This window comes from Odontesthes bonariensis, chromosome 13, assembly GCF_027942865.1.
Source record: "Odontesthes bonariensis isolate fOdoBon6 chromosome 13, fOdoBon6.hap1, whole genome shotgun sequence".
NCBI lineage: Eukaryota > Metazoa > Chordata > Actinopteri > Atheriniformes > Atherinopsidae > Odontesthes > Odontesthes bonariensis.
In genome coordinates this window covers 38,901,438-38,926,151 of record NC_134518.1, presented here as the reverse complement: position 1 = coordinate 38,926,151, position 24,714 = coordinate 38,901,438, and the positions used below count along the sequence as shown (strand labels likewise).

Genomic DNA, 24,714 nt, shown 5'->3' with positions numbered 1-24,714 from the left:
ACATCTAGTCTCCATTGATTATCTGTAGAATAACCCTATAGGTGGTCGTAACGTTTAAAAATTTAATGTTTAAAACGTTTAAAAATACGAGCTTCCGGTACACTCGCCTTTATTTTGAAAGGCTTCGAATCAACCTCCAAATCAACAGCTTCCGGGAGTCACCGGAAGCTATAGTTCCCCCTGTACCCGGCAGGGGGCGATGATGACCCGGAACTCATCAGCTTCCGGTACAGAAGAAGAAGAAGCGCCGGCCAAACAGGAGCCAGATGCTAACGTTAGCTTCAGGTCTCCGGCGGGAGCGAGTTGGTGCTGTGTGCCGTACCGGGTCAGAACCAGAGAACCAGAGAACCAGAGTTTAGATCCAGAGTTCAGATCCAGAGTTTAGATCCAGAGTTCAGATCCAGAGTTCAGATCCAGAGTTCAGAACCTTAGAACCAGAGTGTTAGATCCAGAGTTTTTCCGACTGTGAGGTTAAAATGTGTTAAACAAACAGCTGACAGCGGTGAAGACTGACGGTGAGTGAGGAAACATGACTTCTCCATTCAAAGCTTTCTGTTTCTGATCCTTTCTGAGCTACCTTAGGTCCTTTCTGAGCTACTTTAGGTCCTTTCTGAGCTACTTTAGGTCCTTTCTGAGCTACCTTAGGTCCTTTCTGAGCTACTTTAGGTCCTTTCTGAGCTACTTTAGGTCCTTTCTGAGCTACTTTAGGTCCTTTCTGAGCTACCTTAGGTCCTTTCTGAGCTACCTTAGGTCCTTTCTGAGCTACTTTAGGTCCTTTCTGAGCTACTTTAGGTCCTTTCTGAGCTACCTTAGGTCCTTTCTGAGCTACCTTAGGTCCTTTCTGAGCTACCTTAGGTCCTTTCTGAGCTACTTTAGGTCCTTTCTGAGCTACCTTAGGTCCTTTCTGAGCTACTTTAGGTCCTTTCTGAGCTACTTTAGGTCCTTTCTGAGCTACCTTAGGTCCTTTCTGAGCTACCTTAGGTCCTTTCTGAGCTACCTTAGGTCCTTTCTGAGCTACTTTAGGTCCTTTCTGAGCTACTTTAGGTCCTTTCTGAGCTACTTTAGGTCCTTTCTGAGCTACTTTAGGTCCTTTCTGAGCTACCTTAGGTCCTTTCTGAGCTACTTTAGGTCCTTTCTGAGCTACTTTAGGTCCTTTCTGAGCTACCTTAGGTCCTTTCTGAGCTACTTTAGGTCCTTTCTGAGCTACCTTAGGTCCTTTCTGAGCTACCTTAGGTCCTTTCTGAGCTACCTTAGGTCCTTTCTGAGCTACTTTAGGTCCTTTCTGAGCTACCTTAGGTCCTTTCTGAGCTACCTTAGGTCCTTTCTGAGCTACTTTAGGTCCTTTCTGAACTACTTTAGGTCCTTTCTGAGCTACCTTAGGTCCTTTCTGAGCTACCTTAGGACCTTTCTGAGCTACCTTAGGTCCTTTCTGAGCTACTTTAGGTCCTTTCTGAGCTACCTTAGGACCTTTCTGAGCTACCTTAGGACCTTTCTGAGCTACCTTAGGTCCTTTCTGAGCTACTTTAGGTCCTTTCTGAGCTAATGGGGATGTTAATGTTAGACTTGCTGAACTTTGGGCAGATCTATATTAAAACATCCCAAACAAACCCGATGTCTCCTTTCCCTCCAGGTTTCTCCTCAGGATCCTCAGGGTCTCCTTGCTGCCTCCTCGCTGTCTTCAGGGTCTTCAGGTCCAGCAGTGATATGAGCAGCTCTGTAAGTTTATTTCTTCTTCTTCATTGGTCTGATCACCTTCTAGGGTTAGGGTTACCTGTGCAGGTTAGGGTTACCTGGGTTAGGGTTACCTGTGCAGGTTGGGGTTACCTGTGTTAGGGTTACCTGTGCAGGTTAGGGTTACCTGTGCAGGTTGGGGTTACCTGTGTTAGGGTTACCTGTGCAGGTTAGGGTTACCTGTGCAGGTTGGGGTTAGGGTTACCTGGGTTAGGGTTACCTGTGCAGGTTGGGGTTAGGGTTACCTGTGCAGGTTGGGGTTACCTGGGTTAGGTTTACCTGTGCAGGTTGGGGTTACCTGGGTTAGGTTTACCTGTGCAGGTTGGGGTTACCTGTGTTAGGGTTACCTGTGCAGGTTAGGGTTACCTGTGTTAGGGTTACCTGTGCAGGTTAGGGTTACCTGTGCAGGTTGGGGTTAGGGTTACCTGGGTTAGGGTTACCTGTGCAGGTTGGGGTTAGGGTTACCTGTGCAGGTTGGGGTTAGGGTTACCTGTGCAGGTTAGGGTTACCTGTGCAGGTTGGGGTTAGGGTTACCTGTGCAGGTTAGGGTTACCTGTGCAGGTTGGGGTTAGGGTTACCTGTGCAGGTTAGGGTTACCTGGGCTAGGGTTAGGGTTACCTGGGCTAGGGTTAGGGTTACATGTGCAGGTTGGGGTTAGGGTTACCTGTGCAGGTTAGGGTTACCTGTGCAGGTTAGGGTTACCTGTGCAGGTTGGGGTTAGGGTTACCTGTGCAGGTTGGGTTTACCTGGGTTAGGGTTACCTGTGCAGGTTAGGGTTACCAGGGCGAGGGTTACCTGTGCAGGTTAGGGTTACCTGTGCAGGTTAGGGTTACCAGGGCGAGGGTTACCTGTGCAGGTTAGGGTTACCTGTGCAGATTGGGGTTAGGGTTACCTGTGCAGGTTGGGGTTAGGGTTACCTGTGCAGGTTGGGTTTACCTGGGTTAGGGTTACCTGTGCAGGTTAGGGTTACCAGGGCTAGGGTTACCTGTGCAGGTTAGGGTTACCAGGGCTAGGGTTACCTGTGCAGGTTAGGGTTACCAGGGCTAGGGTTACCTGTGCAGGTTAGGGTTACCAGGGCTAGGGTTACCTGTGCAGGTGCATGCTGACGCTGCTGACCTGTTGTTGTGTGTTCAGGCTCACAGGAAGAGAAAGTCCACACTGGTTTCCAGAACCAGCACCAAGACCAGCAGAGAAGCTAACCCCAGCTCAGCGGCTAGCGGGACGGCGACTGCTGGCGTTGACTCCGCCCCCCCCTCAGACACCATCGACGTGATGGACAACTCTGAGGACGGTCGGCACCGATCGATGTTCTGATTGATTTGCCTTCAGGTGGTTCTGGTTCTGACCCGGTTTCCCCCGGATCTGACCTCATGCGTCTGGTGTGTGCAGGTGTGCAGGAGGTGGAGGAGGTGGTGGACCTCACCTGCGAGGGGTCGGAGGCCGCCGTGGTCGACCTGACCACCAACAACGACTCCATGCTGGTAACGGCGCCTCACACTCAGACTGTCGCCATGACAACAAACTGGCTGTGATTTAACTCTTCTTCTCTTTCTTTTGTGCTGCTGTGGTTCAGCTGGTGGATGAAGGTAAAACTTTGTGTTTCAGAGGTTAGACATGTCCTCGTTGGGTTAGTCCAACACTCTGTGGGTGTCCCCCGTCAGGTCCTCAGAGTGGGAGGGTCCCCACGGGCGAGAGCTACGTGCTCAGCAGCGACGAAGACGAAGACGCCGCCCCCGTCCTCAGTGCCACCGTGATGTCTGCTCCACACACACCCAGGTAGTAGACCCGCCCCAGGTAGTAGACCCGCCCCGGGTAGTAGACCGACCCAAGGTAGTAGACCCGCCCCAGGTAGTAGACCCGCCCCGGGTAGTAGACGCGCCCCGGGTAGTAGACCCGCCCCTGGTAGTAGACCGACCCAAGGTAGTAGACCCGCCCCGGGTAGTAGACCGACCCAAGGTAGTAGAACCGCCCCGGGTAGTAGACCGACCCAAGGTAGTAGACCCGCCCCGGGTAGTAGACCCGCCCCGGGTAGTAGACCCGCCCCGGGTAGTAGACCGACCCAAGGTAGTAGACCCGCCCCGGGTAGTAGACCCGCCCCAGGTAGTAGACCCGCCCCGGGTAGTAGACCCGCCCCGGGTAGTAGACCGACCCAAGGTAGTAGAACCGCCCCGGGTAGTAGACCGACCCAAGGTAGTAGACCCGCCCCGGGTAGTAGACCCGCCCCGGGTAGTAGACCGACCCAAGGTAGTAGACCCGCCCCGGGTAGTAGACCCGCCCCAGGTAGTAGACCCGCCCCGGGTAGTAGACCCGCCCCGGGTAGTAGACCCGCCCAAGGTAGTAGAACCGCCCCGGGTAGTAGACCCGCCCAAGGTAGTAGACCCGCCCCGGGTAGTAGACCCGCCCAAGGTAGTAGAACCGCCCCGGGTAGTAGACCCGCCCCGGGTAGTAGACCGACCCAAGGTAGTAGACCCGCCCCGGGTAGTAGACCCGCCCCGGGTAGTAGACCCGCCCCGGGTAGTAGACCGACCCAAGGTAGTAGACGCGGCCCGGGTAGTAGACCCGCCCCGGGTAGTAGACGCGCCCCGGGTAGTAGACGGGCCCCGGGTAGTAGACCCGCCCCGGGTAGTAGACGCGCCCCGGGTAGTAGACCGGCCCCGGGTAGTAGACGGGCCCCGGGTAGTAGACCGGCCCCGGGTAGTAGACGGGCCCCGGGTAGTAGACCCGCCCCGGGTAGTAGACGGGCCCCGGGTAGTAGACGCGCCCCGGGTAGTAGACCGACCCAAGGTAGTAGACGCGCCCCGGGTACTAGACGCGCCCCGGGTAGTAGACCGACCCAAGGTAGTAGACGTGCCCCGGGTAGTAGACGCGCCCCGGGTAGTAGACCCGCCCCGGGTAGTAGACGCGCCCCGGGTAGTAGACGCGCCCCGGGTAGTAGACGCGCCCCGGGTAGTAGACGGGCCCCGGGTAGTAGACGCGCCCCGGGTAGTAGACCCGCCCCGGGTAGTAGACGTGCCCCGGGTAGTAGACGTGCCCCGGGTAGTAGACCCGCCCCGGGTAGTAGACGCGCCCCGGGTAGTAGACCCGCCCCAGCTGTATCAGTATCAGCCGGTAGCCTCTTATGGCTGCGTGAGCTGGAAGTCGGTAATAAAACTGCTTTTAGCCGTCGGTTTGAACTCAGAGCGCACGTCTCTGTCCCCGACATTAAAGAGAAGACGTCTGTGTCAAGGCTGCTCATGGGTTAGGGTCAGAGGCTGCTGTATCTGCTAATACAGCAGCAGAGGAAAGCGAGTCTACTTTTTGTTCATTTATGAACAACAACACGCTCAGGTAGACAGTTTTTGAACTCCTCTAATAAAATGAGTTCTCTTAGAGAGTTTAAATGTTTCACCATCTGTCAAAGAGACTTCCCTTCTCCCGGGCAAACTATATAGGTCTGTGTAGGGCTTTTCTTAAAAGACCTACATTTTTGCCGGTAAGGCTTTCAAAACGGCAGCTTTAACTACCTCATACTTAAGGGTGTCTGCAAGAGGAAGGGCGGCCACAACCTCTTGAGCTTTACTATCCGCTCAAAAGCAGAGAAATAAGAATCAATTTCTGTCTCTCGAAATTCAGGTACTAGAGCCGCATATTTAGTAAAAGGATCTAATTGAAGAGGACCCACCAGAACCATTAGCAGGATTCACCGTGGTGCTATGAACTTGAGACCTGACCTGAGATTCAAGCTCCAGCTGTCGAAGCTTTATAGTCTTTTCGGCTTCGATTTCCAGCCGTTTGACTTACAGCTGTTATTGCCTGAGTTGTGCTCTCTCCTCGGCCTCCATGGTTGCCGCGTCTGCTAGCGCGAGCGGTGTTGATGCGCCAGTAGCTGCAATTTTCTCCGTCACAGAGGTGGCGCTGCTACCTGAAGGTTAGCGCTACTCTACAACCACGAAAGTGGGGAAGAAAACAATGAAGAGCAGGAACACTGTCATTAATTACTGCTGCAGTAATCGGATAATTTAAATTTTTTAATTCAGTTAAAAGAGGTGAAGGTCTGAAGCCCCCGGCATCAACAGAGTCTCTGCCCTCTTCTTTGCCTTCAGGTATCTGTCCCGTAGCTTCTTCCACACATTCTTACAGAACTCTCCCTCTTTCCCCAAAGTTCTGCCCATCTCTGTGCACCAGTTTGGGGAGTTTGCGTGCTCCCTGTGCTGTTTCCCTGCAGTTCCGTACAGCTGCTGTACAAACGCACCTCCTGACTGAGCCTGGCCTCTGGTCCATCCGGTCTGTCGTTGTTGGCGCCGCCAAGTTACAAAAATCGACTGGTGCACGACAACGCGCTGCGCCGTCTTTTCAAGGGAAGCGCCAGGCCTGAAACGTCATTTTGACGTCACGGTCCGCCACCGCCGTGACAGACGCAGCAACTGTAACTCCGGGTTCAGACGGTCTGTGTCTGTGTGGGCGGGGCTGTGTCTCTGAGTCACTGTGTGGGCGGGGCTGTGTCTGTGTGGGCGGGGCTGTGTCTGTGTGGGCGGGGCTGTGTCTCTGAGTCACCCTGTGGGCGGGGCTGTGTCTCTGAGTCACCGTGTGGGCGGGGCTGTGTCTCTGAGTCACCGTGTGGGTGGGGCTGTGTCTCTGAGTCACTGTGTGGGCGGGGCTGTGTCTGTGTGGGCGGGGCTGTGTCTGTGTGGGCGGGGCTGTGTCTGTGTGGGCGGGCTTGTCTGTGTGGGCGGGGCTGTGTCTCTGAGTCACCGTGTGGGCGGGGCTGTGTCTCTGAGTCACCGTGTGGGCGGGGCTGTGTCTTTGTGGGCGGGGCTGTGTCTCTGTGTCACCGTGTGGGCGGGGCTGTGTCTCTGTGTCACCGTGTGGGCGGGGCTGTGTCTCTGTGTCACCGTGTGGGCGGGGCTGTGTCTGTGTGGGCGGGGCTGTGTCTCTGAGACCGTGTGGGCGGGGCTGTGTCTCTGAGACCGTGTGGACGGGGCTGTGTCTCTGAGACCGTGTGGACGGGGCTGTGTCTCTGAGACCGTGTGGACGGGGCTGTGTCTGTGTGGGCGGGGCTGTGTCTGAGTCACCCTGTGGGCGGGGCTGTGTCTCTGAGTCACCGTGTGGGTGGGGCTGTGTCTGTGTGGGCGGGGCTGTGTCTCTGAGACCGTGTGGGCGGGGCTTTGTCTGTGTGGGCGGGGCTGTGTCTCTGAGTCACTGTGTGAGCGGGGCTGTGTCTGTGAGTCACCCTGTGGGCGGGGCTGTGTGGGCGGGGCTGTGTCTGTGAGTCACCCTGTGGGCGGGGCTGTGTCTGTGTGGGCGGGGCTGTGTCTCTGAGTCACTGTGTGAGCGGGGCTGTGTCTGTGTGGGCGGGGCTGTGTCTGTGTGGGCGGGGCTGTGTCTGTGTGGGAGGGGCTGTGTCTCTGAGTCACCCTGTGGGCGGGGCTGTGTCTCTGAGTCACCCTGTGGGCGGGGCTGTGTCTCTGAGTCACTCTGTGGGCGGGGCTGTGTCTCTGAGTCACCGTGTGGGCGGGGCTGTGTCTGTGTGGGAGGGGCTGTGTCTCTGAGTCACCCTGTGGGCGGGGCTGTGTCTCTGAGTCACCGTGTGGGCGGGGCTGTGTCTGTGTGGGCGGGGCTGTGTCTGTGTGGGAGGGGCTGTGTCTCTGAGTCACCCTGTGGGCGGGGCTGTGTCACCCTGTGGGCGGGGCTGTGTCACCCTGTGGGCGGGGCTGTGTCTGTGTGGGCGGGGCTGTGTCTGTGACAGAGCCGTTTATAGAGAGAGTTCGGCCAACTATGGGTTCGAACGTTTGAGCTATCCCGCTATGCTGATTGGTTCTGGGCTGGTCACGTGTTTCGTGGACGCCATGTTTGCTACCAATATTCATATTTCAAACAGCGATCCCCACAGTGAGCTATATCAGAACACTTCAAATACATTATTAAATTATTATTAGTTGTTATGCCAATATAATGCCAAGCTGCAGTGCATATGGCTGCAGTGTAAGACCGGCTCAGGGGAAACAACTACACCGTTTCCCCCGTGACAAAAAACGGAGGAAATGATGGGACATTAAGGTCAGAAGGAAGAACTGGAAAGCGACAGATTTCTCCGTGTTGTGTGAGGTAAATGTCATTGTTTTTCTCTGACTTTTGTTAACAATTACTTAAAAAAATAAAGTCATAATAGCATTAATATATACCATGCTCTCAAAAACTCCTGACACCGCTTAAGAAATGAATGAAGTTTGAAGTTAGTCGAGCCTTATGCTAGTTAGAAAATTAGCAGCTACTGTCATAACATCAGTAACTCGGATGCAATATAACACCTGCTGTGACGACGTGTGCATTTAATTTATGTCGATGTAGACAGCCACATTTCGGTAACACATAACTTTGCCTCAGTTACTAAGTTATTACTGCTATCGGGCTAATGTTATGGTCCTTTATTCCTATATTCCTATATTCATCCTATACCGTCAATCGCGTTATCATTTTCTTATGTATTTCGCAAAAAAACTGTAACTTTGAAGAATTCAGAAGTTAGTTTATGAACATTTTGGATGTATTGAACTTGTGTGTATTTGGCCAATTTAGAAATGAGAGTTTTATTCATGCATGTGTTTGTGAAATAAGAGATGTCTGGTTGATGAGTTAGGTCCTGTGTTAACAAGAACCTCTTTTAAGCAAACTCCTTGTATACGAACGATGTTCTTAATGTTTGAGTTCATATGTAGGGATCTTGATAAAACTACAAGCGAAGTTTGATGATATATCGAGCCTTATTTGTATTTTAAATTCAGCGATTCTGACCTATGCGGCCCATAGGCTTACGCTGTGGAATCTTCGCCGTTGGTAGCAAACATGGCGCCCATGATTCGAGTTGGCCGAACTCTCTATATACGGCTCTGGTCTGTGACTCACCGTGTGGGCGGGGCCTTGTCTATGACTCACCGTGTGGGCGGGGCCTTGTCTATGACTCACCGTGTGGGCGGGGCTGTGTGTGTTTCAGGTCGACCCCCGGGCTGATCAGCTGTCCCGTCTGCTTGGACCTTTACTCTGAGGTGAGGCGCCGCCATCAGCCCGTTTACGTTGGTGTGGCTGGTCTCTGATTGGCTGATTGTTTCCTCCACAGATCGTTGAGAGCGGCCGATTGGTTGTTTCCACAAAGTGCGGCCACGTGTTCTGCAGCCAGTGTCTGAGGGACGCTCTGACATCATCACACACCTGTCCCACCTGCAGGAAGAGACTGACCAGCCGCCAGTACCACCCCCTCTACATCTGACCTCACAGTGACCTCACAGTGACCTCACCGCCCTGCCCAGCTGCCATTGGACGCTGACGGTCCGTCAGTCACATGATTGCCAATGTTTTGTTGCAGGAAGTTTGGATTTTCTTCACCATAAAACTTCAGCGTTTTCATGAACAGATATTGATTAGTTGATTGATTGATTGGTCGGTTGAAGAAGAATTTACTGATTTACATTCAGTTGATGTTGAGCTCATATTTCTGTTAAAGTTTAAATAAATTCTATTGACGAGTCAGCAGCTGTTTATTGATAACTTTGTCCTCAGTTATTGGTGATAATATTGATCTGTTTAGTTTTAGGTGGAATTATTTGTATTGATCAGGATCCTGATCAGTGTGTGCCTCAGGTTCTCTGGTTGTTTCCATGGAAACCAGGTATTTGGGTGTGGGCAGCCTGGGGGCAGAAATGCATTCTGGGATATATCAGCTTTGTTTTTGCTGAGCGCCGTCTTGTGACTGAGTAATCTGACACTGACTCAGACTCGCCCCAGCGCTGCTGCTGATTGGCTGCAGGAAGGTCACAGTGATGTCATCGGTGGAAAGAAAGAATGACAGCAGAGATCACCGGGTCAGCTGACTCCGGTGTGGGCGGGGCCTTGTCTGTGTGGGCGGGGCTGTCTGTGAGTTACCGTGTGACCCGGAGTCAGCTGAATACGGCTCACGGGCCTGTAACTGAATGTTATTTAACAGTTTGATAACATTTATTTGCCAAATAAAAACATCCAGTTATTGATTTTAAATTGATCATGTGACTTAAGTGTGATGCTGTAAAATGTGAATGTTTACATTTAGTTAGTTATTTGTTCATTTGTGACAGGATTCTGCTTATTAATAAACATACAATGTAAATATGCCAGATTTAGCTCCGAGGCTAATTTCCATCTGCAGTCCTGCTGTTCACACTAAAACCAAGACAAGACAAAAACAGGAAACAAGAAAACAAAGCGTGCAACATTCCATATCACTTAACCACATCACAAGATATACAACAAATGACCTGTTATGGTACGAATACCGTACCGAAAAACCATATCAACACAATTTTGTCGCACTGTAGTTTCAGACATTAAAATGCATCTGATTGGTTTTACCCTCCTATACAAGTATAAATGTATTAAAGTGCATCTGGTACTATATATATGTTCATAAAGAAGTACGAATCATGAATAATAAAGAAAACAGGAAGCAGACTGATAAATAGATTCAGTTTAACTGTTTAATTCCTTTTTTTTCCTCCTTCAGCCTCCAGCTGATCCAAAAAGTTCTGATGATATCTAACAGCAGAGATCAGATTTCTGCAGGTTTAGCTTCTCTTCATTGGCTCCCTGTTAAATTGGACCTAAGTGTTAGTTTCTTACAATGGAAATAGTTTTTTAATTGACTCTGTATAAATGAACGGGACTAAATTTATAATTGAATTAATTAAATTATGATTACAATGAGTTGGACTCTAATTGGCTTGAATTATAACTGAAGTGCCTTGAGATGACATTTGTTGTGATTTGGCGCTTTATTTATTTATTATTATTATTTTTTTAATAAACTTTATTTATCTTCACAATATCACAGTAACAGTACAGTAATGAACAAAGGACAAAATGAAAGAACATAGTTAAAAAATACAACGATAGAAAACTGTTAGAACAGAAGAGAGAAAAAAATAAATAAATAAATAAATTACACAAGTAAATACGAGTTACAAAAATAAGTTAACATCTATTACGAAGAGGTCAAAAAGTGGTTTCTGTGCATTATTTAACTTTTATGAATATGAAATTTAGCAAGCAACAATATTAGATTGATAAGGAATCTTTCGCCTTGAAATCTGTGATACCAAACAAAAAAAATTCAAAGAAAAGAAGGAAATCTGGTTGGATATCAGAGCAACAATGTCTTTTGATTTGGCGCTTTATAAATAAACTTTATTGAATGTTGTCTCGTCACGATGACTCCGCGTTCTTCTTCGTGAACTTTTTAATCCTGGTCACATGACAGAGGAAAGTCCCTGATTGGGATTCTACCGAGTCATTCCGCAGCCTCCCATTGGTGCGCTGGGCGGGACTCTTAGCGGACCAATGGGAGACCTCGTCACTGTTTACTTCCGCTGACGCCAGTGACGTCGAAGGCGGAAGTAAACATTAAAAAGGCTGAAGATTTCAGGCTGCGTCACAAAGTTTCGGACTTAGTTTGGGACGGTTGAAGTGCGTGATTTCTTCCCGGAGTTCGGTTGAGTTCGGTTCAGTTGGGTTCAGTTGGGTTCAGTTCGGTTCAGTTCGGCTCAGTTCGGTTCAGTTCGGCTCAGTTCAGGATGTCGGTGACGGTGAAGGCCTACCTGTTGGGCAAAGACGAGCAGGTGAAGGAGATCCGCAGGTTCCCGGTGGACCAGGACGTGTCCTGCAGCTTCGAGTACCTGAGCAAGAAAACCGCAGGAGTGTTTTCCACCCTGAGGGACTTCAACCTGTTCTACAAAGGTGAGCGTGACGTCATGACCGCAGGTCTGTTCGAAAACCTGAGAATCCAGGTGTGTTGTTTTAGTCCAGGTGTGTTGTTTGAGTCCAGGTGTGTTGTTTTAGTCCAGGTGCGTTGTTTGAGTCCAGGTGCGTTGTTTGAGTCCAGGTGCGTTGTTTGAGTCCAGGTGCGTTGTTTGAGTCCAGGTGCGTTTTAATCCAGGTGTGTGTTTTAATCCAGGTGTGTTGTTTGAGTCCAGGTGTGTTGTTTTAATCCAGCTGTGTTTTAATCCAGGTGTGTTGTTTTAATCCAGCTGTGTTTTAGTCCAGGTGTGTGTTTTAATCCAGGTGTGTTGTTTTAGTCCAGGTGTGTGTTTTAATCCAGGTGTGTTGTTTTAGTCCAGGTGCGTTGTTTGAGTCCAGGTGCGTTGTTTGAGTCCAGGTGCGTTGTTTGAGTCCAGGTGCGTTGTTTGAGTCCAGGTGCGTTGTTTGAGTCCAGGTGCGTTGTTTGAGTCCAGGTGCGTTGTTTGAGTCCAGGTGCGTTTTAATCCAGGTGTGTGTTTTAATCCAGGTGTGTTGTTTGAGTCCAGGTGTGTTGTTTTAATCCAGCTGTGTTTTAGTCCAGGTGCGTTGTTTAAGTCCAGGTGCGTTTTAATCCAGGTGTGTGTTTTAATCCAGGTGTGTGTTTTAATCCAGGTGTGTTGTTTTAATCCAGGTGTGTTGTTTGAGTCCAGGTGCGTTGTTTGAGTCCAGGTGCGTTTTAATCCAGGTGTGTGTTTTAATCCAGGTGTGTGTTTTAATCCAGGTGTGTGTTTTAATCCAGGTGTGTTGTTTTAATCCAGGTGTGTTGTTTGAGTCCAGGTGTGTTGTTTTAATCCAGCTGTGTTTTAGTCCAGGTGTGTGTTTTAATCCAGGTGTGTTGTTTTAGTCCAGGTGTGTGTTTTAATCCAGGTGTGTGTTTTAATCCAGGTGTGTTGTTTTAATCCAGGTGTGTTGTTTGAGTCCAGGTGTGTTGTTTTAATCCAGCTGTGTTTTAATCCAGGTGTGTTGTTTTAGTCCAGAGGTGTGTTTTAGTCCAGGTGTGTGTTTTAATCCAGCTGTGTTTTAATCCAGGTGTGTGTTTTAATCCAGGTGTGTTGTTTGAGTCCAGCTGTGTGTTTTAATCCAGCTGTGTTTTAATCCAGGTGTGTTGTTTTAGTCCAGGTGTGTGTTTTAATCCAGCTGTGTTTTAATCCAGCTGTGTTTTAGTCCAGGTGTGTTGTTTTAGTCCAGGTGTGTGTTTTAATCCAGCTGTGTTTTAGTCCAGGTGTGTGTTTTAATCCAGCTGTGTTTTAATCCAGGTGTGTGATTTAATCCAGAGGTGTGTTTTAGTCCAGGTGTGTTTTAGTCCAGGTGCGTTGTTTGTCAGTAACTTTGCGGAATTGTTTTATTTTTGGTTTTTAAATGTTGGTTCTTGTTTTCTGAGTCAGAAGCTGAACTGATAAACAGGCTCAGGTGGCTGAGTCTCCGGCCCGTTTGGTTTATGGTTCACCTGACGTACCTGATGGGATGACGTCATGCTGCTGTAGAATAACGCTGCTGCTGGTGTTTCAGATGAAGACGGAGACCTGGTGGCGTTTTCCTCTGATGACGAGCTGATGATGGGTCTGGGCTGCATGAAGGACGCCACCTTCCGCCTGTTCATCAAAGGTAAACGCACCTTTCAGGTTCTGGGTCACATGACCCCGCCGTCACCCGACCGGTCAATAAAGTTGTGTTGAACTGTTCCAGAAAAGAAGGAGAATCGACGGGACTTCCCTATGCACGCCTTCCCCCCCTTCTTCTTCGGTCCTCCTCCACCCGGGGCTCCGCAGGGCACGCCCCCCCACCACCTGGCCCCGCCCCCCGTGCTGCATCCCAACGTGACCTGCGACGGCTGCGAGGGGCCCGTGGTGGGAACTCGCTTCAAGTGTTCGGTGTGTCCGAACTACGACCTGTGCTCCGCCTGCCAGGCGAGGGGGACGCACACCGAGCACGCTCTGCTGCCCATCTGGCACCCGCTGCAGGTGAGAGGGGGGGGGGGGGGGGGTAATACATGCAACAGAGTAATACATTTGCATCACAAAATGGTTCTCCAGGAAAAAGTCAGACCTCACAATCTCTTGGCCCTATTTTCTCTCCCTTCGTATCACTGCCTGCTGCGCCTGTTACGGTGTTTGCTGCTTGGAAGCAGGGGACTGCCCAAACTACGACTGTCCGTAGGGACGTTGTAGTTTGCGCCCCGCCTCTGTCCGTAGGGACGTTGTAGTTTGCGCCCCGCCTCTGTCCGCAGGGACGTCGTAGTTTGCGTCCCGCCTCTGTCCGCAGGGACGTCGTAGTTTGCGCCCCGCCTCTGTCCGCAGGGACGTCGTAGTTTGCGCCCCGCCTCTGTCCGCAGGGACGTCGTAGTTTGCGTCCCGCCTCTGTCCGTAGGGACGTCGTAGTTTGCGCCCCGCCTCTGTCCGTAGGGACGTCGTAGTTTGCGCCCCGCCTCTGTCCGCAGGGACGTCGTAGTTTGCGTCCCGCCTCTGTCCGCAGGGACGTCGTAGTTTGCGCCCCGCCTCTGTCCGTAGGGACGTCGTAGTTTGCGCCCCGCCTCTGTCCGCAGGGACGTCGTAGTTTGCGTCCCGCCTCTGTCCGCAGGGACGTCGTAGTTTGCGCCCCGCCTCTGTCCGCAGGGACGTCGTAGTTTGCGCCCCGCCTCTGTCCGCAGGGACGTCGTAGTTTGCGTCCCGCCTCTGTCCGCAGGGACGTCGTAGTTTGCGTCCCGCCTCTGTCCGCAGGGACGTCGTAGTTTGCGCCCCGCCTCTGTCCGCAGGGACGTCGTAGTTTGCGCCCCCCCTCTGTCCGTAGGGACGTAGTAGTTTGCGTCCCGTCTCTGTCCGTAGGGACGTAGTAGTTTGCGCCCCGCCTCTGTCCGTAGGGACGTTGTAGTTTGCGCCCCGCCTCTGTCCGTAGGGACGTAGTAGTTTGCGCCCCGCCTCTGTCCGTAGGGACGTTGTAGTTTGCGCCCCGCCTCTGTCCGTAGGGACATAGTAGTTTGCGCCCCGCCTCTGTCCGTAGGGACGTTGTAGTTTGCGCCCCGCCTCTGTCCGTAGGGACGTAGTAGTTTGCGTCCCGTCTCTGCCCGTAGGGACATAGTAGTTTGCGCCCCGCCTCTGTCCGTAGGGACATAGTAGTTTGCGCCCCGCCTCTGTCCGTAGGGACGTCGTAGTTTGCGCCCCGCCTCTGTCCGTAGGGACGTCGTAGTTTGCGCCCCGCCTCTGTCCGTAGGGACGTTGTAGTTTGCGCCCCGCCTCTGTCCGCAGGGACGTCGTAGTTTGCGCCCCGCCTCTGTCCGCAGGGACGTCGTAGTTTGCGCCCCGCCTCTGTCCGTAGGGACGTCGTAGTTTGCGCCCCGCCTCTGTCCGCAGGGACGTCGTAGTTTGCGCCCCGCCTCTGTCCGTAGGGACGTCGTAGTTTGCGCCCCGCCTCTGTCCGTAGGGACGTTGTAGTTTGCGCCCCGCCTCTGTCCTTAGGGACGTCGTAGTTTGCGTCCCGCCTATTGATTGTCGGGATTTTGTCCTTCAGCAGTTGTTTCCTCGGGGGAAGTGGATGAAAAGGATGAGACACTGCATATGGAACCAGAACCAAAACCAGGTTCCGTCTCAGGACCAGAATCAGGAGCAGGCCGGGCCCTCCAGACCCAGCACCGACTCCAGCGCCCCCTCTGGTCAGTGCCTAAACCAATCATCAATATATAAACTAAGTGATGACGCATTAAGTGACCTCTGACCTCTGTGCAGCCTCTCAGGCCAGCGTGGACTTCCTGAAGAACATCGGAGAGGGCGTGGCGGCCATGTTGAGCCCACTGGGTGAGTGAGCGGTGATCAATGGTTGTGATTGGCTGTTTGGGGCGCGATCAGCAGGTGGTCAAACAGGAAGTGATCTCATGTCTGCAGGTATTGACGTGGACATCGACGTGGAGCATGAAGGTCAGAAGACCAAAGTGACCCCGCCGGCTCAGGGCGGGGCCGAGGAGGGCGGAGGTGGCAGAGAGGGCGGAGCCAGCCCCGGGTCAAAGGTCAGTATGATCAGTACCATCTGATCAGTAAGTTTGATCAGTGATGTCATCTGACGTCTGCCAACGGTGTGCAGGCGAGCCGAGACTCTGACGAGGAGTGGACTCACCTGAGCTCCAAGGAGGTCGACCCGTCCACAGGGGAGCTGCAGTCCCTACAGCCGGGGGACCAGGACCAGGACCAGGACAAGGACAAAGACCGGGACAAGGACCAAGACCGGGACATGGGGCCACCCTCAGGGGGCCAGCAGGGGGCCCAGGACCAGGGGCCACCCTCAGGGGGGCAGCAGGGGCCCACCGGGCTGCGGGAGGCGGCTCTCTACCCTCACCTGCCCCCAGGTAAGACCCCTCATTCTGCCCCCTCTTTGATGGGCCCCTCCCCCGCTGCATTAAAGGGACACTTTGTAATTTCTTGCCCCATCTAGAGGTGCAATTTTATTTTGCAAAGTCGAATGAATTTGCTCTCTAGCGCGTTTTCAAATGTGCGTTGCAACTTCTTGAACTATGGCAGGCGGCATGTGTCAAGATTCAAGAAGCTACAGATTCAGACTCAAGGTCCATACAAACAAAAAGACATCAAGACACACAGTACAAAGGATTACATAACACACATACAATAACACTATAAATACAGATGACAGATAACATGTCAGATAACATAAGTTGACATAGCCTTTGGTGTGCAAGCAATGCAATTAGTCATATTCCGGGAGTTACCGGAAATGACGTCGACGTAGCGTTAGCAGCAGTAGCGTTAGCGTTAGCAGCAGTAGCGTTAGCAGCGGTAGCGTTAGCAGCAGTAGCGTTAGCAGCAGTGTGTAGTTGCTATCTGGAAAGTGCTTTTAAATAAACTCCCGGTAAACTTACAAACTTTCTAACGCCTCGTTTTGTGAGTTAAGGCGAGACACGGCAGGCAAAAACAGGGATTTTTCATGCAGTGGTCAATTTTGAGATTTTGGGCCAGTCTGCTCCTTTAACATGTGTTCTTTCAACCTGCTATAAAGAAAACGTTGAAAAATTAAAAGGTTTATTTTGTTACTTTTTGTTTACTCGCGGCAGCACGCTTCGCCCGAATTTACCAAAAAGTTAGCATTCCAACGCGCCATGCCGAGCTTCGCCTGTTTACTGAAGTCTGTCATGACCGGTGTCGTTGGAAAGCTCCGAGTCTCCTCCACAATGATATGAATCCCAAATAACGGCACTTACTTTCTATCAGTAACCAATCAGGAATGTCTAAAGGCGGATTTATAGCTAATGACGAAATCTCATTGGCTGCTGCTCGTTTCTGCTAACGTGATTCGCTCAGACGCATCACGTGGTGGACTCTGACGCTCCGAAAATGCCCCATAACACCACAACTTTCAAAGAAAAAGATATTTTATTGAGCTTGTATTCTTTATTAAAGCTGCCGTCGGCAGGTTTTCAAAATTGCGAGTCTAAAGTCGGAAAATTCTAACTGACACAACTTTCAGGTTCCTCCCCCAACCTCTAACAAGCTCCGAATCGCCCCCAAACCCCTCCCCCTCTGTGGACGAGGTTGTGCACGTGAGTTCACACCAGTGTGAGCGCACACAAGCTGGGGCAGACTCACGCTCAGCAGCGTGTGCACAAGCTGTGATTGACAGGTAGGATTCCTCCACCCTAACGTGATTGGTTAAAAACAGCCGGGAGCGCTCGGTTTTTGTAGGCATGATTACAGGCTTCAGAGGGAGCTACAGAATTCTTATTTTTCCTAAACAGCCTATTTAATATTCTACTTCCAGAATCCCATGACAGTTCAAGCTAATATGACTAAAAAAAAGTTGCCGACCGCAGCTTTAATAACATTATTTTATTCAATATTAGTATTACTAAGGGCCTGAGCATTTATTCTGTTTTTGAGCAATTGTTTCCAATACAAATGTATTAAATTCCCCTATTTAAATCTTTAAATGCCGTTTTCTCAAAATCAGTTTTTTGTATTTTTCCAGTATCAATATCTCAGACTATGGAGCACCTACTAACATCAAACTTTCCAGTTATACACTCAGCAGTATTCTGAAGATATTTACTGGAGGATTTGTTGATAAATCATTCCTGGCCTGATTTATGTGACATTATAATCAAACGTGACGTCAAAATGACGTCATTTCCACTTGCAGGCCTGGCGTTGGGAAAACGCGATTCGAAGTGCTTTATGTCCCTCTCGGCACGTTTTCATAGAGCAGAAACATGATATGTATAGATATATATTCTATACATATCTATGGCTTGCCCGCTCTATGTAGATGCAGATAAGTTATTCTTCACTCAGGAGGATAATTTAGATTGTTGAAAGAAATGATTTTACACCAATGAGGACTAATTTATGAATGAATATGTTGATTTGAGCTAATAAATGACTTAATTTATTACGCAGTGTCCCTTTAAGCTTCTCTTTCCCCCCCCAGAGGCCGACCCTCGCCTGGTGGAGTCTCTGGCGCTCATGCTCTCGATGGGTTTCACCGATGAAGGCGGCTGGTTGACTCGACTCCTTCAGGCCAAGAACTTCGACATCGGCGCCGCTCTGGACGCCATCCAGTACGCCAAGCAGCCCCGCCCACACCAGTGACATCACTAAAACCTGAAAGCCCCGCCCACACCAGTGACATCACTAAAACCTGAAAGCCCCGCCCACACCAGTGACATCACTAAAACCTGAAAGCATCTGTTTCCTGTAGCCGTAACGCTCTCCCTGTTAATCACTTTTACCCGTTAATGAATACATGTACTCATTGATCCCGTTTATACTTTATTGAGCATCAATAAAAGCATGAAAGAATCAAACATGAAGTCGTGGTCGTCCTTAAATCCTCTGAGGGAGGAAATCCTCGTCGAAGCTGAACTCCTCGCCGCTCTCAAACATGGAGGAAACAGGAAGCCGGCGGCGCTGCCTGGTGATGTCATCGTCCGGCTGCCCGGCAGGTTCACCTGGACTGTGACTCCACCCACAAGCTGTAGGCTCCGCCTGCAGCGGGCCGTCAGGGCGGGGGAAACCATCCCACCTGGAGGCGGAGCCACAGCTCGGCTGCACAGAAGAAGAACATCTGTGTGTTGGGTGTTACCCTGACCTTTGTTCTGCTTCATCAACCTTTGAAATAAACACCCATAATTCCTTCTTTAAATCACCTGACCCAGTCTGAGCTCATCAATAACTGATCATTTATCAGTGGATATTGTTTTCCGGTTCCATTAAAAAAGCACCACATGGTTGTTTATGATCCAGAGTTTCTTAAAGGGACAGTCCAACGTGGGTTAAACTTCTGCTTTGCGCACCCTAAGCTGAGGAAAGACTCTGATGGTCTGATGTTACCTGCCCAGGTGTGAGGCCGTTGTGCTCAGACTCTGATCTCCGTCTCTTCCTGTAAAAACAGGAAGGGGGGGGGGAAGAATTGATCAATTATCTCAGAGAATTATTTCATGAAATGATCAGAAACACTCTGAACTGAACGCAGCAACTTAATTGTTTATAAACAATATTCATTTAGCCGCCCCGAGCAGCCGGGACCCCCCCAGGCTGGCTGACTAACCCCCCAGGCTGGCTGAGTCAGAGGACGCATACTCCTTAAGTCCAGCCCTTTGTTCACCACCAACCTGCCCATGTTTCAGACTGAGTTTCCCTGCATAAACCCGGGTAACTTCAGCTCTACAGTCAGAAACGTGGCATCAGAGGCATCAGGGGCACCAGAGGCACCAGGGGCATCAGAGGCATCAGAGGCACCAGAGGCACCAGGGGCATCAGAGGCACCAGAGGCACCAGGGGCATCAGAGGCATCAGAGGCACCAGCGGCCAGAGCGTAGAATCCTATTTAAAACTGCTGGCTGAGGATAAACGTGAATACGGTAAAATAGTTATTCACATCGGTGGTAATGACACCCGGTTACTAACATTAATGTTGCATCGGTGTGTAATTTAGCCAAAACAATGTGGGACTCCGTAGTTTTCTCTGGAGCCAAATCTGAGCAGTGATGACATGTTCAGCCGCATGTCGTCCTGCAACCGCTGGGTGTCCAGATGGTGTCCAGATGGTGTCCAGATGGTGTCCAGCTGGTGTCCAGATGGTGTCCAGATGGTGTCCAGCTGGTGTCCAGATGGTGTTCAGATGGTGTCCAGCTGGTGTCCAGCTGGTGTCCAGATGGTGTCCAGCTGGTGTTCAGATGGTGTCCAGATGGTGTCCAGCTAACAGCGTGGGCTGCAGAGATAACTGGCAGTCTGTCTGGGGTGTGTCCTTTTAATGGAAACATGCTGAGCAGCTCTTCCTTGGTGCTCATGTCTTCAGGAACCATCCTGATGAAAACACACAACTGAGCCACATCAGTGGACTCGTGGTATTGGAGCTAAAGCCCTCACAGGCCCATATCCTTCCTCAGTTCCACAGCCATTCCCTCAGATCACCTTTTGGTAGTATTGTGGGAGAGTTGCACTTCTTTAATGGCCTTAATCATCTCTGTTTTTTTTCTAAAGTCGTCCAAAAGGCTACCCGCTGCCTCCAGAAAGGCTTCCTTCACCATGTCGCCGTCTTTGATGGCTTCTTGTGTTCAGCAGAACGTGACTGAGTCCACAGGAAGGAAGAGTGAGACACAGAACCAGCTGCCAGTTTGGGAGGCAGAGCCTTCAGTTATCAGGCCCCTCTCTATGGAACCAGCTGCCAGTTTGGGAGGCAGAGCCTTCGGTTATCAGGCCCCTCTCTATGGAACCAGCTGCCAGTTTGGGAGGCAGAGCCTTCGGTTATCAGGCCCCTCTCTATGGAACCAGCTGCCAGTTTGGGAGGCAGAGCCTTCGGTTATCAGGCCCCTCTCTGAGGAACCAGCTGCCAGTTTGGGAGGCAGAGCCTTCGGTTATCAGGCCCCTCTCTGTGGAACCAGCTGCCAGTTTGGGAGGCAGAGCCTTCAGTTATCAGGCCCCTCTCTATGGAACCAGCTGCCAGTTTGGGAGGCAGAGCCTTCGGTTATCAGGCCCCTCTCTGAGGAACCAGCTGCCAGTTTGGGAGTGACCTCAAACCCTGTATGTACTCACCTGACACCTGTGCTGTTAACATCTAGTTGCCGTCTGTCCATCAAACCCGTCTCTGTGGGCTCCTCTGTTTCTGGCTCCGCCTCCTCAGCAGGGCGCATATACTTGTTCCAGCGACTCACCTGGAAGTCTCTCACCTGCAGGCAGCCAAACAGGTTCAGGTTAGAGTGAGTCACCTGGTTCACCGGTTTCACTCAGAACACCTGCCTTACCTGCTCGGCCCTCTGCACCTCTTCCTCATCAGCCGCCACCTGCTGACTGGGAATAAAGAGAAGATACAGGTGAGCACACCTGGGCAGATACAGGTGAGCACACCTGGGCAGATAAAGGTGAGCACACCTGGGCAGATAAAGGTGAGCACACCTGGGCAGATACAGGTGAGCACACCTGGGCAGATAAAGGTGAGCACACCTGGGCAGATAAAGGTGAGCACACCTGGGCAGATACAGGTGAGCACACCTGGGCAGATAAAGGTGAGCACACCTGGGCAGATGCAGGTGAGGACACCTGGACAGATACAGGTGAGGACACCTGGACAGATACAGGTGAGGACACCTGGGCAGATACAGGTGAGGACACCTGGACAGATACAGGTGAGGACACCTGGACAGATGCAGGTGAGCACACCTGGACAGATGCAGGTGAGGACACCTGGACAGATACAGGTGAGGACACCTGGACAGATACAGGTGAGGACACCTGGACAGATGCAGGTGAGCACACCTGGACAGATACAGGTGAGGACACCTGGGCAGATGCAGGTGAGGACACCTGGACAGATACAGGTGAGGACACCTGGGCAGATACAGGTGAGGACACCTGGGCAGATGCAGGTGAGGACACCTGGACAGATGCAGGTGAGGACACCTGGACAGATGCAGGTGAGCACACCTGGACAGATACAGGTGAGCACACCTGGACAGATACAGGTGAGGACACCTGGTACTTTAATTCTTTGATCTTTTTTGCCCTCCTCTGGGGCAGGTTGTTACCATAGTGACCAGGTGTTGTGTTCCTGGGCCTCCACTGCGTCCCCTCTCATGCTGTTCAGTTTCTGGACGTGACGCCGACAGTCGGCCGCAGATCCCCGCCCGAACTCCTGAGAACCAATAAAAACAGCTCATCTGACCCAGAGATAATCAATCAGTGATGGAAGGCAGGCTGTCCACATGTTTCCCACAAGCAGCTGATCCAGAGCAGCTGCTGTCAAACTGTGGATGTGGAACCAGCAGATCTGAGCAGAACAGAACCACCTCCTCACCATCAGCTCTGGCTGAACTGGACCAGGTTCTGGTTGGACAGGTTAAAGTTCCCCAGCCACTGTCCAACACTTGTATGCACCTGTTCCCTACTAAAACACTTACTGCTGTTATGAAGTTATTATTATTTCACATGGTTCTATTGTTCCGTCTCCCACCTGTTAGGAAACAGAAGTTCCTCCTCTGACAAACAACACAGAAGAAGAAAGTTTCTGACCTTCAGCAGAGACTGCTTCTGTCCACACAGCTTACAGCTCCACCTGTTCGCCTTCTTCACCTGACAGACAAAACGCAGGGCACACACAGGTTTTTTAGCCCATTTTTTTGTGAGTGAAATTATTTTTTTTTTAACTATTTGACTCAAACCTGATTTGAATTAGATGCACATTTTTGGTTGACATGAACACAAGTAAAAAAATTTATTATCCAGCAATTCACTTTGATAAAAAAATAACTGTTTATTAATTGAATAAAATCAGTATCTTTCTTAAACAGAAACCTGTCCTGCTTAAATTAAAACTGTACACATTAATATAAAACAATAGATAGAAAGCAGAACATTCATTCGGTAATAGTGCACACTTTTAGTGCAATAACAACAGCGCAAACAGAAAATCTGTAGAAAACTTTCTGTTTGCTTTGTGTCTTCAGCTATCTGCCTCCTCGACCAATGGGATGAGTGTATTCTGTATCGTCATACTTGTGTGTCAATATGCTGTCAGCTCATTGGTCACAAAGCATGAACAAGTGTAGCCCGCTGTTAGCTCCCTGTTAGCCTTCTGTTAGCTCCCTGTTAGCCCGCTGTTAGCCTTCTGTTAGCTCCCTATTAGCTCCCTGTTAGCCTGCTGTTCCCGGTGTTTCCTTTGTTACCTGTTGGACCTGAAAGCTTTGGCAGGTAAAACACCTGAGAACGTGAAACTCTTGCACCATGACGGCCCACACGGTTCTGGTTCTGGTTCTGTTGCACCGGTCCCTGATTTCGCGGGACTTTTTGAACGGCGGCCGTACAGAGTTATAGAAGCTTATAGAAGCTCGCCCCCTGGCGGCCGGAGGCCGCGCTTCTTCATAAAAGCATTTATAAACATTTATTACACTGTTCAGGTCGGCACAAAGTGGATCCGTCTGTTTATCTGCATACACTTCCCAGCATGCACTGCTCTCCTTTGGAACATTCCAGTGGCTGATGTCAGGAAATGAACTGAGACCTTTTAAACCATCTGAAACTTCAGGAAATGATCCCATCTGCTGTGCTTTAATCAGGTGGCAGGGATTATTGATTATTGATCAGGTGGTTATTGATCGTCCTTCCTTCCTGGTTGTTTGGATTTACTGATGTTGAAAAGAAGCTTAAATGATCATTTTATTTGTTTAACTTCTCCATTGTAAAAAACAAACTTTAGATTCTAAAGTTTAAGGTGAAAAACTCATTTCTTGGAACTGAACTTTTCTCTTCAGTTTGTGACAATTAAAAAACCTGATAAAACGTTGAACTTTTGTAAACTTTAAACTTATTCTGAGTTAACATCAAACTCTTAATGAATATCAGATCTCTGTCAGTGATCATCATGTTGATTTATTTAGTCTGACAGAAACATGGCTGCAGCAGGAGGATTCTGTTTTATCCCATGATGCACCTCTCCATGTACATGTGACATCATTGTTGTCATTAACTTGTGTTTGGCTGTGTTCGAAACCGCATACTACATACTACATACTGCATACTACATACTACATACTGCATACTACATACTGCATACTGCATACTACATACTGCATACTACATACTACATACTATACTGCATACTACATACTGCATACTGCATACTACATACTGCATACTACATACTGCATACTGCATACTGCATACTACATACTATACTGCATACTGCATACTACATACTGCATACTGCATACTACATACTATACTGCATACTGCATACTACATACTACATACTACATACTGCATACTACATACTACATACTGCATACTACATACTGCATACTACATACTACATACTACATACTGCATACTACATACTGCATACTTCATACTACATACTACATACTGCATACTGCATACTGCATACTACATACTGCATACTGCATAATACATACTGCATACTGCATAATACATACTGCATACTTCATACTACATACTACATACTGCATACTTCATACTACATACTGCATAATACATACTGCATACTACATACTACATACTGCATACTACATACTGCATACTTCATAATACATACTGCATACTACATACTACATAATGCATACTGCATAATACATACTGCATACTACATACTACATACTGCATACTTCATACTACATACTACATACTGCATACTGCATACTACATACTACAAACTGCATGCTACATACTGCATACTACATACTGCATACTTCATACTACATACTGCATACTGCATACTGCATACTACATACTGCATACTGCATACTGCATACTGCATACTTCATACTACATACTACATACTACATACTGCATACTTCATACTGCATACTACATACTTCATACTACATACTGCATACTTCATACTACATACTACATACTGCATACTGCATACTACATACTGCATACTACATACTGCATACTACATACGGCATACTACATACTACAAACTGCATGCTACATACTGCATACTGCATACTACATACTATACTGCATACTGCATACTACATACTGCATACTTCATACTGCATACTACATACTGCATACTGCATACTACATACTATACTACATACTGCATACTACATACTGCATACTTCATACTGCATACTACATACTGCATACTGCATACTACATACTATACTGCATACTGCATACTACATACTACATACTACATACTGCATACTACATACTACATACTGCATAC

General features: G+C 49.8%; 4 protein-coding genes across 5 annotated transcripts; 3 read left to right on the top strand and 1 right to left on the bottom strand.

Annotated features, from left to right (window-relative positions):
• Positions 1 to 232: 232 nt before the first annotated feature.
• Positions 233 to 9,738, top strand: rnf4 (ring finger protein 4). The gene is made up of 8 exons (XM_075482065.1): positions 233 to 515; positions 1,631 to 1,716; positions 2,866 to 3,022; positions 3,121 to 3,212; positions 3,305 to 3,317; positions 3,393 to 3,507; positions 8,702 to 8,753; positions 8,825 to 9,738. The coding sequence occupies exons 2-8, from the start codon at positions 1,705 to 1,707 to the stop codon at positions 8,972 to 8,974; spliced, it is 591 nt and encodes a 196-aa protein (XP_075338180.1). The 5' UTR covers positions 233 to 515; positions 1,631 to 1,704; the 3' UTR covers positions 8,975 to 9,738.
• On the top strand, positions 3,513 to 6,207 carry LOC142398127 (uncharacterized; the record flags this gene model as incomplete). Its single annotated transcript, XM_075482107.1, has 1 exon — positions 3,513 to 6,207. A coding segment is annotated over one exon (1,461 nt), but the record flags the coding sequence as incomplete, so codon positions are not given.
• A 1,382-nt stretch (positions 9,739 to 11,120) lies between the features above and the next one.
• Positions 11,121 to 18,328, top strand: sqstm1 (sequestosome 1). 2 transcript variants are annotated; one of them, XM_075482063.1, is made up of 8 exons: positions 11,121 to 11,469; positions 13,039 to 13,134; positions 13,216 to 13,490; positions 15,037 to 15,175; positions 15,249 to 15,317; positions 15,405 to 15,526; positions 15,601 to 15,862; positions 17,953 to 18,328. In XM_075482063.1, the coding sequence occupies exons 1-8, from the start codon at positions 11,307 to 11,309 to the stop codon at positions 18,111 to 18,113; spliced, it is 1,287 nt and encodes a 428-aa protein (XP_075338178.1). In that variant the 5' UTR covers positions 11,121 to 11,306; the 3' UTR covers positions 18,114 to 18,328. The 2 variants fall into 2 exon arrangements, with proteins under 2 accessions (XP_075338178.1, XP_075338177.1); XM_075482062.1 differs by having other exon boundaries at positions 15,034 to 15,175.
• Positions 18,287 to 22,812, bottom strand: mrnip (MRN complex interacting protein). The gene is made up of 7 exons (XM_075482064.1): positions 22,685 to 22,812; positions 22,032 to 22,091; positions 21,548 to 21,654; positions 20,768 to 20,813; positions 20,559 to 20,692; positions 18,855 to 18,903; positions 18,287 to 18,569 (listed from the first exon to the last, which is right to left on the bottom strand). Exons 1-7 carry the CDS (start codon positions 22,742 to 22,744, stop codon positions 18,348 to 18,350), a joined length of 678 nt encoding a protein of 225 aa, XP_075338179.1. The 5' UTR covers positions 22,745 to 22,812; the 3' UTR covers positions 18,287 to 18,347.
• Between the last annotated feature and the right edge of the window lie 1,902 nt (positions 22,813 to 24,714).